At 48.9% G+C, this 16,288-nt stretch overlaps 1 protein-coding gene across 1 annotated transcript in view; it reads left to right on the plus strand.

Annotated features, from left to right (window-relative positions):
- The first annotated feature begins 15,258 nt into the window (after positions 1-15,258).
- The window catches only part of LOC121570135 (PDZ domain-containing protein 8), a 48,578-nt gene continuing 47,548 nt past the window's right edge, over positions 15,259-16,288 (plus strand). The window contains exons 1-2 of the mRNA XM_045226057.1: positions 15,259-15,327; positions 15,410-15,498. Of these exons, the coding sequence (XP_045081992.1) occupies positions 15,259-15,327; positions 15,410-15,498 (158 nt within the window). The remainder of the gene's footprint in view (positions 15,328-15,409; positions 15,499-16,288) is intronic.

Raw genomic sequence — 16,288 nt, forward strand, 5'->3', positions numbered from 1 at the left:
TTTCTCGGGTACATCATCTCCAGGGGAGAGATTAGGATGGACCAGGAGAAGGTTAGAGCGGTTCTGGAATGGGCCCAGCCCGGTACGAGATTGCAGCTCCAGAGATTTTTGGGGTTTGCGAATTTCTACCGCAGATTCATCCGGGATTACAGCCGTGTGGCCGCCTCCGTTAACTGCCTTGACTTCCAGTATCAGGACCTTCAAGTGGAATCCGGAGGCGGATCGAGCGTTCTGGATTTGAAGAGGCGATTCACCAACGCACCGATTCTCTCTCAACCGGACACGGCCCGTCAGTTCGTCGTTGAAGTGGACGCGTCTGATGTGGGAGTTGGCGCCATCCTGTCGCAGCGATGCTCCACGGACAGTAAACTCCATCCCTGCGCCTACTACTCTCGTCGCTTTCGCCTGCGGAGAGGAATTACGATGTGGGTAACCGGGAGCTTCTCGCGGTGAAACTTGCCTTGGAGGAGTGGCGCCACTGGTTGGAGGGGGCGGAGCAACCGTTTATTGTCTGGACTGACCACAAGAATCTTGCTTACGTGCAATCGGCTAAACGCTCTCAACTCCCGTCCAGGCCAGGTGGGCGTTGTTTTTCGGACGATTCAAGTTTTCCCTGACGTTCCGACCTGGATCTAAGAACGGCAAGGCGGACGCCTTGTCCCGGATGTTCTCCAAGACGGAGGAGAGTGGGTCCAAGACCGAGACAATTCTCCCCCGGAACTGCGTCGTGGGAGCAGTTATGTGGAAGATTGAGGAGGAGGTGCTGGCGGCCCTTCGGACTCAGCCCGGTCCCGTTAACGGTCCACCCGGGTCGTTGTTTGTGCCTGAGTCGGTTCGGCCCTGCTGTCCTCAAATGGTCCCACGCCAGCAAGATGGCTTGTCACCCTGGCGTGGCTCGGACAATGGCGTTTCTTCGCGAGACGTTTTTGGTGGCCTGCCATGGCGAGGATACTCTGGGTTTTGTTGCTGCCTGTCCAGTGTGTGCGCAGAATAAGAGTACCAATCGGCCCAGCTCTGGACTACTTCACCCCCTTCCTATTCCCCGGCGACCATGGTCGCATCTGGCCCTGGACTTCGTCACTGGGTTGCCCGCTTGAGGGGAACACGGTCGTTCTGACTATCGTGGACAGATTCAGCAAGTTCGCCCACTTTGTGCCAATTGCCAAGCTTCCTCTGCCTCGGAGACGTCCGAGATCCTGGTTAGGGGGAGGTTTTCAGGGTCCACGGTTTGCCCAGTGATATCGTTTCCGACCGTGGCCCTCAGTTTACCTCTGCTGTCTGGAAGTCCTTCTGTTTGGCCATTGGAGCTACAGTCAGTCTCACATCGGGTTTTCACCCCCAATCCAATGGTCAGGCGGAGAGAGCCAACCAGAAGATGGAATCCACGCTACGCTGCCTGGTCTCTTCCAACCCCACCTCCTGGGTCTCTCAGTTGCCTTGGGTTGAGTATGCCCACAATACTCTCCCTACATCTGCCACTGGGATGTCTCCCCTTCCAGTGCCTGTATGGCTACCAACCTCCCCTGTTCCCTTCTCAGGAGAAGGAGCTCTCAGTGCCTTCTGTTCAGGCCCATATTCGTCGTTGCCACCGGACCTGGCATCGGGCCAGAAAGGCACTCCTTAGAGTTTCGGACCGGTATCAGCTCCAGGCGGATCGTCGCCGGATCCCGCTCCCACCTATTCCATCGGAGATAGGGTCTGGTTGGCCACACGGGATCTTCCGTTACGGACTGAGTCTAGGAAGTTGTTACCGAAGTTCATTGGTCCGTTTGTGGTGGAGAAGGTGATCAATCCGGTGGCAGTTCGACTCAAACTCCCGAGGACGCTCAGAGTCCATCCCACCTTTCATGTCTCCTGCCTCAAGCCTGTTTTCCTCAGTCCTCTGTTGCCTCCTCCGCCTCCTCCTCCTCCTCCTCGGATGATCGGAGGTGGTCCTGCCTACACGGTGCGTCGCATCATGGATTCCAGACGGCGGGGCCGGGGTTTCCAGTATCTCGTGGACTGGGAGGGGTATGGTCCTGAAGAGAGGAGTTGGATTCCGGCGGCGACAGGTCCTAGATGCTGACCTCATCAGTGACTTCTACCGCCTCCATCCTGGCGCTCCGGGAGTCCGCCCGGTGGCGTTCGTCGGAGGGGGGTACTGTAACGATCCCGGCAGTCTGAGTCGGGTCCTGTCTGGTGACTAGTTTTTCTGTTCGTGATCTCCAGTTTCCCGAGGGTTCGAGAACGCTCCCGGGGAGCTCTCTTGATTTCCCGCACCTGCATCCCATCAGCAATCTGCACACCTGGTCCTGATCATCACCCTTCTTAGGCTCTGGCCTAACATCCATTCCCTGCCGGATCGTTAGCCATGAACAGTAGGTTTACCAGAGTATCAGTCTTAGAGCCTAGCGTTAGTTTTGTTGTTTTTGCACCTTGTTGGTTTGTTGCTTACTTACCCCCGTTTTGTTCCATCTGCAGTCACCCGTCCGGAACCTTCATCCAACCTCTGCCTGGTGGTCGGCGGCTGCCGCACCAGGATGGGATCAACCACTGCACCCCCAACAACTAATCAACGCCGCCCGCTCTGTTCCCTGGATTATTCAGCATCACTCTTGAATTTGTAATAAACACTCACCTTCGTTTCAACTTACCTTGTCCTGGTCTGCTTCTGGGTTCTGGCTTAGCAACTCGTGACACTTTGGCTAGTTTGAGTATGGATTTTCAACCGACCTGGTATTGAACCCAAGTCAAATACAAGCCAGAAGACTATTCTAGCCCACTGAGCTAAAGACTACATGTTAGCTCTGGGAGTTAACAAGAGTCTACAGGTCAGCAAGGTTATTCATCTGTAACGATCCCGGCAGTCTGAGTCGGGTCCTGTCTGTGGACTAGTTTTTCTGCTCGTGATCTCCAGTTTCCCGAGGGTTCTGGAACGCTCCGGGGAGCTCTCTTGATTTCCGCACCTGCATCCCATCAGCAATCTGCACACCTGGTCCTGATCATCACCCCTTCTTAGGCTCTGGCCTAACATCCATTCCCCTGCCGGATCGTTAGCCATGAACATCACTCGTCCCGGAACCTTCATCCAACCTCTGCCTGGTGGTCGGCGGCTGCCGAGCCATGATTGGATCAACCACTGCACCCCCAACAACTAATCAACGCCGGCCCGCTCTGTTCCTGGATTATTCAGCATCACTCTTGAATTTGTAAATAAACACTCACCTTCGCTTTCAACTTACCTTGTCCTGGTCTGCTTCTGGGTTCTGGCTTTTGTAACTCGTGACAGAACGATCCGGCCAGTAATGGAACCCAGCGGACCTGGACTCTGTTCGCCATGCCATTACCCATCAGGAGAAGATGTTGGGCCATCATAGCACGGAGCTACAGGAGATCGCGTAGCAGTTCGGAACCTTTCTACCGGGTCTGAGCGGAGGTCCAGAACCAGCGCAAGTTTCCGGTGGAGGATCCACTACGGTTTCACCCATCTCGCCTGCCGCGTCTGGAGCGGTGTCCTTCCGTGAGCCCAAGGTTCCGAGCCGGATAAATATGAGGGGGAGCTGGGAAGATGCCGTTCTTTCCTTATGCAGTGTGGGTTAGTGTTCGATCTACAGCCCTACTCTTATGCCACAGACAAGGCTAGGATAGCCTTTGTGATTGAGTTGCTGCGTGGTCGAGCGCTGGAGTGGGCTTCAGCCGTTTGGAGAACGACAAGACCCCTGCATGGCTTCATACCAGGGGTTCACGGCCGAGCTGAGGAAGCTTTTCGACCATTCCGTCCGAGGGAGGGACGAGCTAGGCGCCTGTTTTCGCTTCACCAAGGAACTCGCAGCGTGGCGACTTGTGATCGAGTTCAAGACGTTGGCTGTGGAGAGTGGGTTGGAATGAGGAGTCTCTGCAAGCGGCCTTTACCAGGGTCTGTCGGAGCAGCTCAAGGATGAGTTGATCTCCTATCCGGAGCCTAGTGACCTGGACAGCTTGGTAGCCTTGTCTATTCGGGTGGATAATCGAGTCCGAGAGCGAAGGAGGGAGAAGCAATGGGGTCCGGCTCCAATCGATCAGCTTCTCAGGTTCCAGTCGGGTCGGGGATTGGACCAGAATACGTCGATCATCGTCCACCACACAGGATTAGTGGAGAGGTCCTGTCTCCCGATCCGGAACCAATGCAAGTAGAGGCGGCACGGGTTAACCAAGGAGGAACGCCAACTCAGACGTAGGACTAACTGTTGCCTCTACTGTGGTGGTTCGGGACATTACCTCGCCACCTGTTCCCGGCGGTCGTCAAACTGCGCGGCTCGCTAAAGTTGGGAGGACTTTTAGCGAGCCAGTTTGCGACCTCTCAATACCTCTGTCAGACCCCGTTTCCCGGCTACCCTTGTGAACAGGAATCAGAGCTTAGCGATTAACGCTTTATCGATTCAGGTGCCGATGGAAGCTTTCTTGATGCCGAGTTGGTGGAACAGCTGGGGCTTTCCAAGGAGCAATTGCCGGAAGCCATTGAAGCGACCACTCTGAACGGCAGTAGTCTGGCACGTATCACGATGAGGACTGAACCGGTTAAGATGCTGTTGTCGGGGAATCATTCGGAGATGATTTTATTCTTCATTCTGCCGTCTTCCCATGTCCCTCTGGTCCTTGGATACCCCTGGCTGAAGGAACACAATCCCACGTTCGATTGGGTGACGGGCAAGGTAACGTAGTTGGAGCCTTGATTGTCATGCTTAACTGTCTCAAGACTGCCTGTCCCCATTCGGTTCCCAGTCAGGTGATTGAGGCTAAACCCCCAGATTTGTCCCTGGTTCCCGAGACATATCACGATTTGGGGGAAGTGTTCAGTAAGCAGAAGGCTCTGTCACTCCCTCCCCACCGACCATATGATTGTGCCATCAACCTGTTCCCTAGAGCTGTCTACCCCAAGGGAAGGTTATACAGTATCTCCGCCCTGAACGTGAGGCTTTGAGAGACCTACATCAAGGAGTCCCTAGCTGCTGGTCTCGTTCGTCCCTCGTCATCACCTCCCTGGGGGCAGGATTCTTCTTTGTGGGTAAGAAGGATGGCTCTCTTCGACCGTGTATTGATTATCGGGGGTTGAATGACATCACGGTCAAGAACAAGTATCCCCTGCCCTTGATGAGTTCTGCCTTCGACTCCTTACAGGGTGCTACGGTGTTCACCAAGCTAGACCTACGCAATGCGTATCACATGGTCCGGATCAGAGAGGGAGACGAGTGGTTGAGGGGTTTCAATACACCGATGGGTCACCGAGTATCAGGTGATGCCGTTTGGACTGACCAATGCTCCAGCGGTATTCCAGAGTATGGTGAACGACGTCCTGAGAGATATGATCGGTCTCTTTGTGTTTGTTTATCTGGATGACATTCTGATCTTCTCGAAGGAACCTTCCGACCACGTCCAGCATGTCCGGCAGGTTCTGCAGCGATTGTTGGAGAATCGCCTGTTCGTGAAGGCCGAGAAGTGCGAGTTTCACGCCCACACGACATCCTTTCTCGGGTACATCATCTCCAGGGGGAGAGATTAGGATGGACCAGGAGAAGGTTAGAGCGGTTCTGGAATGGGCCCAGCCCGGTACGAGATTGCAGCTCCAGAGATTTTTTGGGGTTTGGAATTTCTACCGCAGATTCATCCGGGATTACAGCCGTGTGGCCGCTCCGTTAACTGCCTTGACTTCCAGTATCAGGAGCTTAAGTGGAATCCGGAGGCGGATCGAAGCGTTTCTGGATTTGAAGAGGCGATTCACCAACGCACCGATTCTCTCAACCGGACACGGCCCGTCAGTTCGTCGTTGAAGTGGGACGCGTCTGATGTGGGAGTTGGCGCCATCCTGCGCAGCGATGCTCCACGGACAGTAAACTCCATCCCTGCGCCTACTACTCTCGTCGCCTTCGCCTGCGGAGAGGAATTATGATGTGGGTAACCGGGAGCTTCTCGCGGTGAAACTTGCCTTGGAGGAGTGGCACTGGTTGGAGGGGGCGGAGCAACCGTTTATTGTCTGGACTGACCACAAGAATCTTGCTTACGTGCAATCGGCTAGACGTCTCAACTCCCGCCAGGCCAGGTGGTCGTTGTTTTCCGGACGATTCAATTTTTCCTGACGTCCGACCTGGATCTAAGAACGGCAAGGCGGACGCCTTGTCTCGGATGTTCTCCAAGACGGAGGAGAGTGGGTCCCAAGACCGAGACAATTCTCCCCCCGGAACTGCGTCGTGGGAGCTGTTAGGTGGAAGATTGAGGAGGAGGTGATGGCGGCCCTTCGGACGCAGCCCCGGTCCCGGTAACGGGTCCACCCGGTCGGTTGTTTGTGCCTGAGTCGGTTCGTCCCTGCGGTCTCAATGGTCCCACGCCAGCAAGATGGCTTGTCACCCTGGCGTGGCTCGACGATGGCGTTTCTTCGCAGACGTTTTTGGTGGCCCGCCTGGCCGAGGGATACTCGGGGTTATGTTGCTGCCTGTCCAGGTGTGCGCAGAATAAGAGTACCAATCGGCCCAGCTCTGGACTACTTCACCCCCTTCCTATTCCCCGCGACCATGGTCGCATCTGGCCCTGGACTTTGTCACTGGGTTGCCCGCTTCTGAGGGGAACACGGTGTTCTGACTATCGTGGACAGATTCAGCAAGTTCGCCCACTTTGTGCCAATTGCCAAGCTTCCCTCTGCCTCGGAGACGTCCGAGATCCTGGTTAGGGGAGGTTTTCAGGGTCCACGGTTTGCCCAGTGATATCGTTTCCCGACCGTGGCCCTCAGTTTACCTCTGCTGTCTGGAGGTCCTTCTGTTTGGCCATTGGAGCTACAGTCAGTCTCACATCTGGTTTTCACCCCCAATCTAATGGTCAGGCGGAGAGAGCCAACCCAGAAGATGGAATCCACGCTACGCTGCCTGGCCTCTTCCAACCCCACATCTGGGTCTCTAGTTGCCTTGGGTTGAGTAGCCCACAATACTCTCCCCTACATCTGCCACTGGGATGTCTCCCTTCCAGTGCCTGTATGGCTACCAACCTCCTTGTTCCCTTCTCAGGAGAAGGAGCTCTCAGTGCCTTCTGTTCAGGCCCATATTCGTCGTTGCCACTCGGACCTGGCATCGGGCCGAAAGGCACTCCTTAGAGTTTCGGACCGGTATCAGCTCCAGGCGAATCGTCGCGGATCCCGCTCCCACCTATGCCATCGGAGATAGGGTCTGGTTGGCCACACGGGATCTTCCTTTACGGACTGAGTCTAGGAGTTGTTACCGAAGTTCATTGTCCGTTTGTGGTGGAGAAGGTGATCAATCCCGGTGGCAGTTCGAGCTCAAACTCCCGAGGACGCTCAGAGTCCATCCCACCTTTCATGTCTCCTGCCTCAAGCCTGTTTCTCCTCAGTCCTCTGTTGCCTCCTCCGCCTCCTCCTCCTCCTCCTCGGATGATCGGAGGTGGTCCCCTGCCTACGGTGCGACGCATCTGGATTCCAGACGGCGGGGCGGGGTTTCAGTATCTCGTGGACTGGGAGGGGTATGGTCCTGAAGAGAGGAGTTGGATTCCGCGGCGACAGATCCTAGATGCTGACCTCATCCGTGACTTCCCACCGCCTCCATCCTGGCGCTCCGGGAGTCCGCCCGGTGGCGTTCGTCGGGAGGGGGGTACTGCAACGATCCCGGCAGTCTGAGTCGGTCCTGTCTGTGGACTAGTTTTTTCTGCTCGGTGATCTCCAGTTTCCCGAGGGTTCTGGAACAGCTCCGGGAGCTCTCTTGATTTCCGTACCTGCATCCCATCAGCAATCTGCACACCTGGTCCTGATCATCACCCTTCTTAGGCTCTGGCCTAACATCCATTCCTGTCGGATCGTTAGCCATGAACATCACTCGTCCGGAACCTTCATCCAACCTCTGCCTGGTGGTCGGCGGCTGCCGAGCCATGATTGGATCAACCACTGCACCCCCAACAACTAATCAACGCCGCCCCGCTCTGTTCCCTGGATTATTCAGCATCACTCTTGAATTTGTAAATAAACACTCACCTTCGTTTCAACTTACCTTGTCCTGGTCTGCTTCCGGGTTCTGGCTTTGTAACTCGTGACATCATCATCACCTGAGCACAGTTCACCAAGCCACCTCCGCTACAGATAAGAAAAAAGGACAGACCAGTAATAGCAGTCTACCTGGGGGCAGGGTAACAGCTCTCTCCCCAGAATGATCCATGACCATAAGCCACTGGTGGTGGTAGAGCAGCACAGTTTATTAAAAACGTAATCTCGCTTGAGCCAGAGCGGTATTCTTGGGATCCATATTCTTGGAATTTTCTGAATCTGTACTTCACGGATTATGAAGAACCTCTCCTTGAATGCTGGAACTTGAGGCTAGGGGAAACCTCATAGGCCCTGGTTTTAATATCCAAAGCTACATTTTGGTGTTATTACCTGCACTGTGGCACATTTCAAGGCTAAGTCCCCTGAACAGCAGTTCTTCAGTCACACAACATGTCCCCTTAGTGTCTGTGCTTTAAAAGCTATCCATGTTTTGAGATGATAAAATCACCTCTCACATGGTTGTTTTTTCGATAGAGAACTCAGGAATTTAAAAGGGAAACTTCATCACTAGACATTATTTGGGGTGTTTTTCCAGTCTTCCTATATGAGTGATGAGAAGGTGTTTCAAACATAATTATACACTATAGCGGTAGATATGTCTCAACAATGTTCCTATCTGCCAATATCTAGGTTGACTCATTTCCCCAGGCTTTGTAAAGACTACAACCTGACGGGAGCCCTACTTCCTTGTTCCCACCCTCGAAGGCAGGCTTTTGAAAAGGGGGCGGGTACTAGTTTACAGGTTCACGGGGAGCTATGTATGCACTGTCTATCGAGATTGCTAAATAATTAGCTCGTTACAACCCAAATAGCAAAAAATGTCCCCCCGCTTACTACGCCCAAGAGTTTGCCACCCAAGACGTGATTTGGCATCTCTGGCAGGTAGCCCCCATTCAGAGGACCGCTATAAACCCTCTACAGGCAGTTTTTGCATCTCTGGCATTTAGCCTCCACTCAGATGACAGCTATACGCCTAGGCAAGCCATCCTGCCCCTTCGTTTTTACACTGCTTCTCCCTACGCTGTTATTATCTATACATAGTCAATTTACCCCTACCTACATGTGCAAAATTACCTTGATTAACCTGTACCCCCCGCACATTGACTCGGTACTGGTACCCCATGTATATAGCCTCATTATTGTTATTTTATTGTGTTACCTTTAAAAATAAAATAATTTTACTTACGTTTATTTAGTAAATATTTTCTTAACTCTATTTTCTTAACTGCATTGTTGGTTAAGGGCTTGTAAGTAAGCATTTCACGGTAAGGTCTACACCTGTTGTATTCGCGCATGTGACAAATTACATTTTATTTTATTTTATTTGAGTTAATTTGAAAGACAATAGCCAGGAATTTCTCTAATCTCAAATTCAGCCTGCCACCTTCCAGATAACCACAGCCAGCCAAAGGCTGCAAGCTATTTTTGTGATCTATAAATCTTAGCCTACATTTTTTAAAAACAAAATAACCACACACGAGGACACAATGCATAAAAAATAATCGGGAGGATGACACAAAAGTGATAGACCTAATAATTTACAGTTTATAGCCATAAATAGCCAAAATTTTTGTCATTTGTTTTATATACTAGGCTATATAACCTTTCCTAGCGACTGTTCTAGTTGCTTTTATTGAAAGATATGCCACTCCCTAAACCACTTCACACAAAAGTGTTGATCACTGTCATTAAGGGTGAAATTGTCTGTGGTCATGAAGCTAATTCATAATCTATTGTGACCATTAATACATAGCCTACATTCCAATGTACATTTAATTCCATGGCCTGTTTATGGCTTCAAACTATGTTCAAATCGAAGGCCACAGCCAATGTTGCAACTTGCAATGTGAATTTCAATTAATAGCCTGCACTACTAAACTTTAGGAACCCATAGCCATTTAATTGGGCTGATTTCAGCCTTTTGAACTGTGACCACAGATAGTGGAGGGTAAACTCGAACTATCCCCCTTTTTACCCTTCTTCGCCAAGTAAAGTTATTTGCTTAGATATGCATAGGCTGCTACAGTCTATGAATTTACACTATCCTACTACCTTCCCAAAAGAGAAATGCACACTACGACAGTAGGTGGACGGCACCTCTTAAACCTTCACAGAAGAAGCCGGAAATCCCAATGTCATCAACAGGAAGTTAGTAACCATCCTCCTCGAATGCTGTAGTAGCTATAGAAAAAATGGTGACGGTAGGCTTTTGGAACTAAATAACAGTTTAATTGCTTGTATTTATCACCACTGAATGTTTTGAAATACAGAATATACACTAGTGGCACACTTTTAGTCAAATATATAGATGGAGCACCCAATTCGCTGGCCTGGATTTTGAATCATTGAGAGCGATTCATATTGTCAATATAAAAAACTTGTCAAAGATGGACCTCGTTCTTTTTTAAATTTCTTTTTTTAACCAAAGCACTTGAAAAAATGTTATTGTTTTAGTTTACTCATCTGTTCATGCACCAGATAGGAATGCAAAGTCTGTTGCATTTGTTATTTTCCCCTTGCAATGGAGTTATCTTTTTCGCAAATATACAGTGGGGGAAAAAAGTATTTAGTCAGCCACTAATTGTGCAAGTTCTCCCACTTAAAAAAAGAGTAGAGAGTCCTGTAATTTTCATCATAGGTACATGTCAACTATAACAGACAAAATGAGAAAAAAAATCAAGAAAATCACATTGTCAGGATTTTTAATGAATTTATTGCAAATTATGGTGGAGAAATAATTATTTCGGTCAATAAAAAAGTTCTCAATACCTTTGTTATATACGCTTTAATGACACAGGTCAAACGTTTTCTTTCTAAGTCTTCACAAGGTTTCACACTGTTGCTGGTAGTTTGTGGCCCATCCTCCATGCGATCTCTCTAGAGCAGTGATGTTTTTGGGGCTGTCGCTGGGCAACACAGACTTTCGACTCCCTCCAAAGATTTTCTATGGTGTTGAGATCTGGAGACTGGCTAGGCCACCCAGGACCTTGAAATTCTTCTTACTGAACCTCCTCTACGTTGCCCCGGCGGTGTGTTTGGGATCATTGTCATGCTGAAAGACCAGCCACGTTTCATCTTCAATGCCCTTGCTGATGGAAGGAGTTTCACTCAAATCTCAAGTGATACATGGCCCCACAATTCATTCTTTCCTTTACACGGATCAGTCGTCCTGGTCCCTTTGCAGAAAAACAGCCCCAAAGCATGATGTTTTCACCCCCCATGCTTCCAGTAGGTATGGTGTTCTTTGGATGCAACTCAGCATTCTTGTCCTCCAAACACGACGAGTTGAGTTTTTACCAAAAAAGTTATATTTGGTTTAATCTGACCATATGACATTCTCCCAATCCTCTTCTGGATCATCCAAATGCACTCTAGCAAACTTCAGGGGACGGGCCTGGACATGTACCTGGCTTAAGCAGGGGGACACGTCTTGCACTGCAGGATTTGAGTCCCTGGGGCGTAGTGTTTTTGTTACTGATGGTAGGCTTTGTTACTTTGGTCCCAGCTCTCTGCAGGTCATTCACTTAGGTCCCCTGTGTGGTTCTGGGATTTTTGCTCACCGTTCTTGTGATCATTTTGACCCCACAGGGTGAGATCTTGCGTGGAGCCCCAGATCGAGGGAGATTGTCAGTGGTCTTGTATGTCTTCCATTTCCAAAATTGCCCAAGCAGTTGATTTCTTCAAACCAAGCTGCTTACCTATTGCAGAGATTCAGTCTTCCAGCCTGGTGCAGGTTCACAATTTTGTTTCTGGTGTCCTTTGACAGCTCTTTGGTCTTGGCCATAGTGGAGTTTGAGTGGACTGTTTGAGGTTGTGGACAGGTGTCTTTTATACTGATAACAAGTTCAAACAGGTGCCACTTAATACAGGTAACCCAGTGAGGACAGAGGAGCTCAAAGAAGAAGTTACAGGTCTGTGAGAGCCAGAAATCTTGCTTGTTTGTAGGTGACCGAATACTTATTTTCCACCATAATTTGCAATAAATTCATAAAAAATCCCTACAATGTGATTTTCTGGATTTTTTTTCTCAATTTGTCGTCATATTGTAGCGTTGTACCTATGATGAAATTACAGGCCTCTCTTTTTCAAGTAGGGAGAACTTGCACAATTGGTGGCTGACTAAATACTTTTTTCCCCACTGTATTTTTAATGACCTAGTTATATTCGTTTTGCAACCGAAGTCAAGTTGTAATTCCAACCCCCACCATCTATACCATAGAAAATACTAGGTCTACTGGGATGGTTAGTGGGCTTTGTGTCCGCCCACTTTACCTTCAACGCCAATCATTTTCTGGGAAAAACCTTATTACTACAGATAGTTTTTACTGCAACTCAGTTTGTTTGCTCAAGTAATAATGTTACAGCTTTTCCTTCTTGTGTTACATGTTATCAGACTATTGTCATGGAGCTAAATCAAACTTTGATAACTTAACCTTGTTTGTCTTTAATGTTTGCTCAAACAGGTAACATTATCACGCTAAGCTAGAACCCTTTGGCAATCACAGAAGTCAGACGTTTCTAGCAGTTGAGCCACCAGGTTTGCAGCACATCTCAGAGAGGGATTTTGTCCCACTCCTCTTTGCAGATCTTCTCCAAGTCATTAATGTTTCGAGGCTGACGTTTGTGCTTCGAACCTTCAGCTCCTCCACAGATTTTTCTCCATTGAGGCACTTGTAGATAGGCATAGCGTTTCTGTTGCCTCTCACAAGCTAAATATCTTAGGGGGTTTCACTGGGTATTTTCGAGATTGTGGTGTAAATTACACTGCTCAAAAAAATAAAGGGAACACTTAAACAACATAATGCTAACTCCAAGTCAATCACACTTCGTGAAATCAAACTGTCTACCTTAGGAAGCAACACTGATTGACAATACATTTCACATGCTGTTGTGCAAAATGGAATAGACAACAGGTGGAAATAAGGTAATTAGCAAGACACCCCCAATAAAGGGACTGGTTTTGCAGTGGTGGTGACCACAGACCACTTCTCAGTTTCGATGCTTCCTGGCTGATGTTGCCGGTCACTTTTGAATGCTAGAAGCGGTGCTTTCACTCTAGTGGTAGCATGAGAGGAGTCTAAAACTCACACAAGTGGCTCAGGTAGTGTGCACGCTCATCCAGGATGGCACATCAATTAGCGAGCTGTGGCAAGAAGGTTCCCGCTGTGTCTGTCAGCGTGGGTGTCCAGAGCATGGAGGCGCTACCAGGAGAGACAGGCCAGTAATCAGGATACGTGGAGGAGGCCGAGGAGGGCAACACCCAGCAGCAGGACTGCTACCTCCGCTTTGCAAGGAGGAGCAGGAGGAGCACTCAAGCACAGAGCCCTGCAAAAATGACCTCCAGCAGGCCAGCAAATGTGCTGGCCTGCTCAAAGTCAGAAACAGACTCCATGAGGGTGGTATGAGGGCCCGAGTTCACAGGTGGGGAGGTTGTGCTTACAGCCCAACACCGTGCAGGACGTTTGCGGCATTTGCCGAGAACATCAAAGATTAGCAAATTCGCCACTGGGCCTGTGCTCTTCACTGATGAAAGCAGGTTCCACTGGAGCACATGTGACAGATGTGACAGAGTCCCGAGACCTCGTGGAGAACGTTCCGCTGCCGCGGCAACATCTCCAGCATGACCGGTTTGTGGTGGTCAGTCATGGTGTGGGGTGGCATTTTGGGGGCCGCAGAGGGCCTCCATGTGCTCCTCCACAGAGGTAGGTCCGGACTGCTCATTAGGTACCAGATGAGATCCTCAGACCCCTTTGTGAGACCATATCTGGTGCGGTTGGCCACCTGGGTTCCTCCAAATGCAAGAGCAATGCTAGACCTCATGTGGCTGGAGTTGAGAGCAGCAGTTCCTGCAGAGGTAAGGCATTGATGCTATGGACTGGCCAGCCCGTTCCCCAGACCCGAATCCAATTGAGCAACACGGGACATCATATCTCGGTCCATCCACCAACGCAACGTTGCCAGATTACAGACTGTCCAGGAGTTGGCTGGATGCTTTAGTCCCAGGTCTGGGAGGAGATCCTCAGGAGACCATCCGCCACCTCCTCATGTGGAGCATGCCCAGGCGTTGTAGGGAGGTCATGCACAGGCACGTGGAGGCCACACACACTACTGAGCCTAATTTTTTCTTGTTTAAGGACATTACCATCAAAGTTGGATCAGCCTGTAGTATGGTTTTCCACTTTAATTTTGAGGGTGACTCCAAATCCAGGACTCCATGGGTTGATACATTTGATTTCCATTGATAATTTTGTGCTGATTTTGTTGTCTAGCACATTCAACTATGTAAAGAAAAAAAAGTATTTAATAAGATTATTCATTCATTCAGATCTAGGATGTGTTATTTTAGTGTTCCCTTTTATTTTTTGAGCAGTGTGTATTATTTTTTGAATTGTAAGTGCTCTTTATGCTTAAAGTTTCTCCCTCTTTCTCTCCCTGTCTTTAGATCATGAAGTATGCTCGTAATTCAGATTCCTGGATGAAAAGAACAAGCCATATGCAGTAGTTCCACAAGTATGGATCAAAAGATTACACATCTGTTATTGGCCACCACTCAGCCACAGAAAAATGAACAAAATAAACAATTTAGCCATCCGAGTGTACCCCACCTGCAGATGGAGGAAAGAAGTGATTATTCTTAAGAAATCCCTTGGAGGATGTATTCTATCCTACAAATACTCAAGTAGAATTTCATAGAGAAACAAGCCCCTTATTCATGTAATAACGCTTTCAATTAAGGACAAGCATCATATTCCCAGCATCATAATTCACCACAGCTAGCCATGGAGGTACAGTATGTAGTGGCTATTCGCTTAGCCAGATGAGACTATGCCTGTTTGTACTTTTTGCACAATATTTAATTAATTTCAATGTATTGTATCAAACAGGGCAATACAATGAGACACTACAACGGGCAAAGTTATGGCTACATAGACAAGAAGGTATGAAACCCATTGAAATATGGAACATCATGTTTGAGTGTGATATATGTACATTCAGAGGAGAAACAAGCCCCTTATCTATAATCTCACACCCCCAGCATCCCACAACGCATGTGGATGACAGCCAGGAGGTATACATCCACATAGCCCAGATGAGACTATGCATTAATTGTCCTGTTTTGGACAGTATGTAAGTATTTAAAAGTAACCTGTAATTTTTCCACAAGGTTAACTTTTACCTCAATGTTGTTTTACTTTTCGGGAGAAATGCAAAGACTCCAGCAGGAAAACAGAGCCCTGAGGGAAGAAGTTAAGGTGCTGCAAGTGGGCAAGCAGGTGAGAACATAATTTGTACTTTTTGGTGTATAATGTTTTCAGGAGGTGGGGCAGTGATTAATCAGCTCGTTTTTTCCTATAGGCCCAGGTGGTATTGGATCACTGGAGTGAAGAGAAGTGGCGGAGGTTGCTGCACCATGCCAAGGACCTTTGCTGCAACTGGGCAATCAGGTAAGAAAATAACAACAAATTTGCACATCTCGGTAGCCTTAAACATCGCGTGGTTGTAATTGTTTCAGGAGTGTCAAACTAAATCAAATTGTATTTGTCACATACACGCAGGTTTAGCAGATGCATAGCTAAATGCTCGTGTGTAGAAGTGAATATTACGGAATATCTAACAATTTCACAACATATACCCAATACACACAAAAACTAGTAAGGAATGGAATTTAAGAATATATACATATATGGACAAAGCAATGACAGAGCGGTATGGACTAAGAAAGAACATTATAGAACATAGTATATACATATGAGATGAGTAGTGCAAGATATGTAAACATTATTAAAGTGACTAGTGGTCAGTTATTTTAAAGTGGCCAGGTGATTTAATAGGCAGTAGCAGCTTCCTATCGTGTGCTAGTGATGGCTATTTAACAGTTGATGGCCTTGAGATAGAAGCTGGTTTTTCATTTTGGTCCAGCTTTGATGAATCGTACCACCTCCGCCTTCGGATGATAGCAACACCAGTGGCCGCGAAGTTGATGTCTGATGATTTTTAATTCCGTGACATGGTGCACAGTGTTTGAGGTCGGGTAGTTTGCCCCGTAATGCGTCAGCAGACCGCGACCACCCTCTGGAGAGCCCTGCGGTTGCGGGCGGTGCAGTTGCGTTGCTACAGGTGGTGATACAGCCCTTATTGGTATGCTCAATTGTGCATCTGTGAAAGTTTGTGAGGGTTTTAGGTGCTAAGCCGAATTTCTTCAGCCTCCTGAGGTTGAAGAGGCTCGTTGCGCCT

The sequence above is a fragment of the Coregonus clupeaformis genome, chromosome 1 (assembly GCF_020615455.1).
Source record: "Coregonus clupeaformis isolate EN_2021a chromosome 1, ASM2061545v1, whole genome shotgun sequence".
NCBI classification, from domain to species: Eukaryota; Metazoa; Chordata; class Actinopteri; order Salmoniformes; family Salmonidae; genus Coregonus; species Coregonus clupeaformis.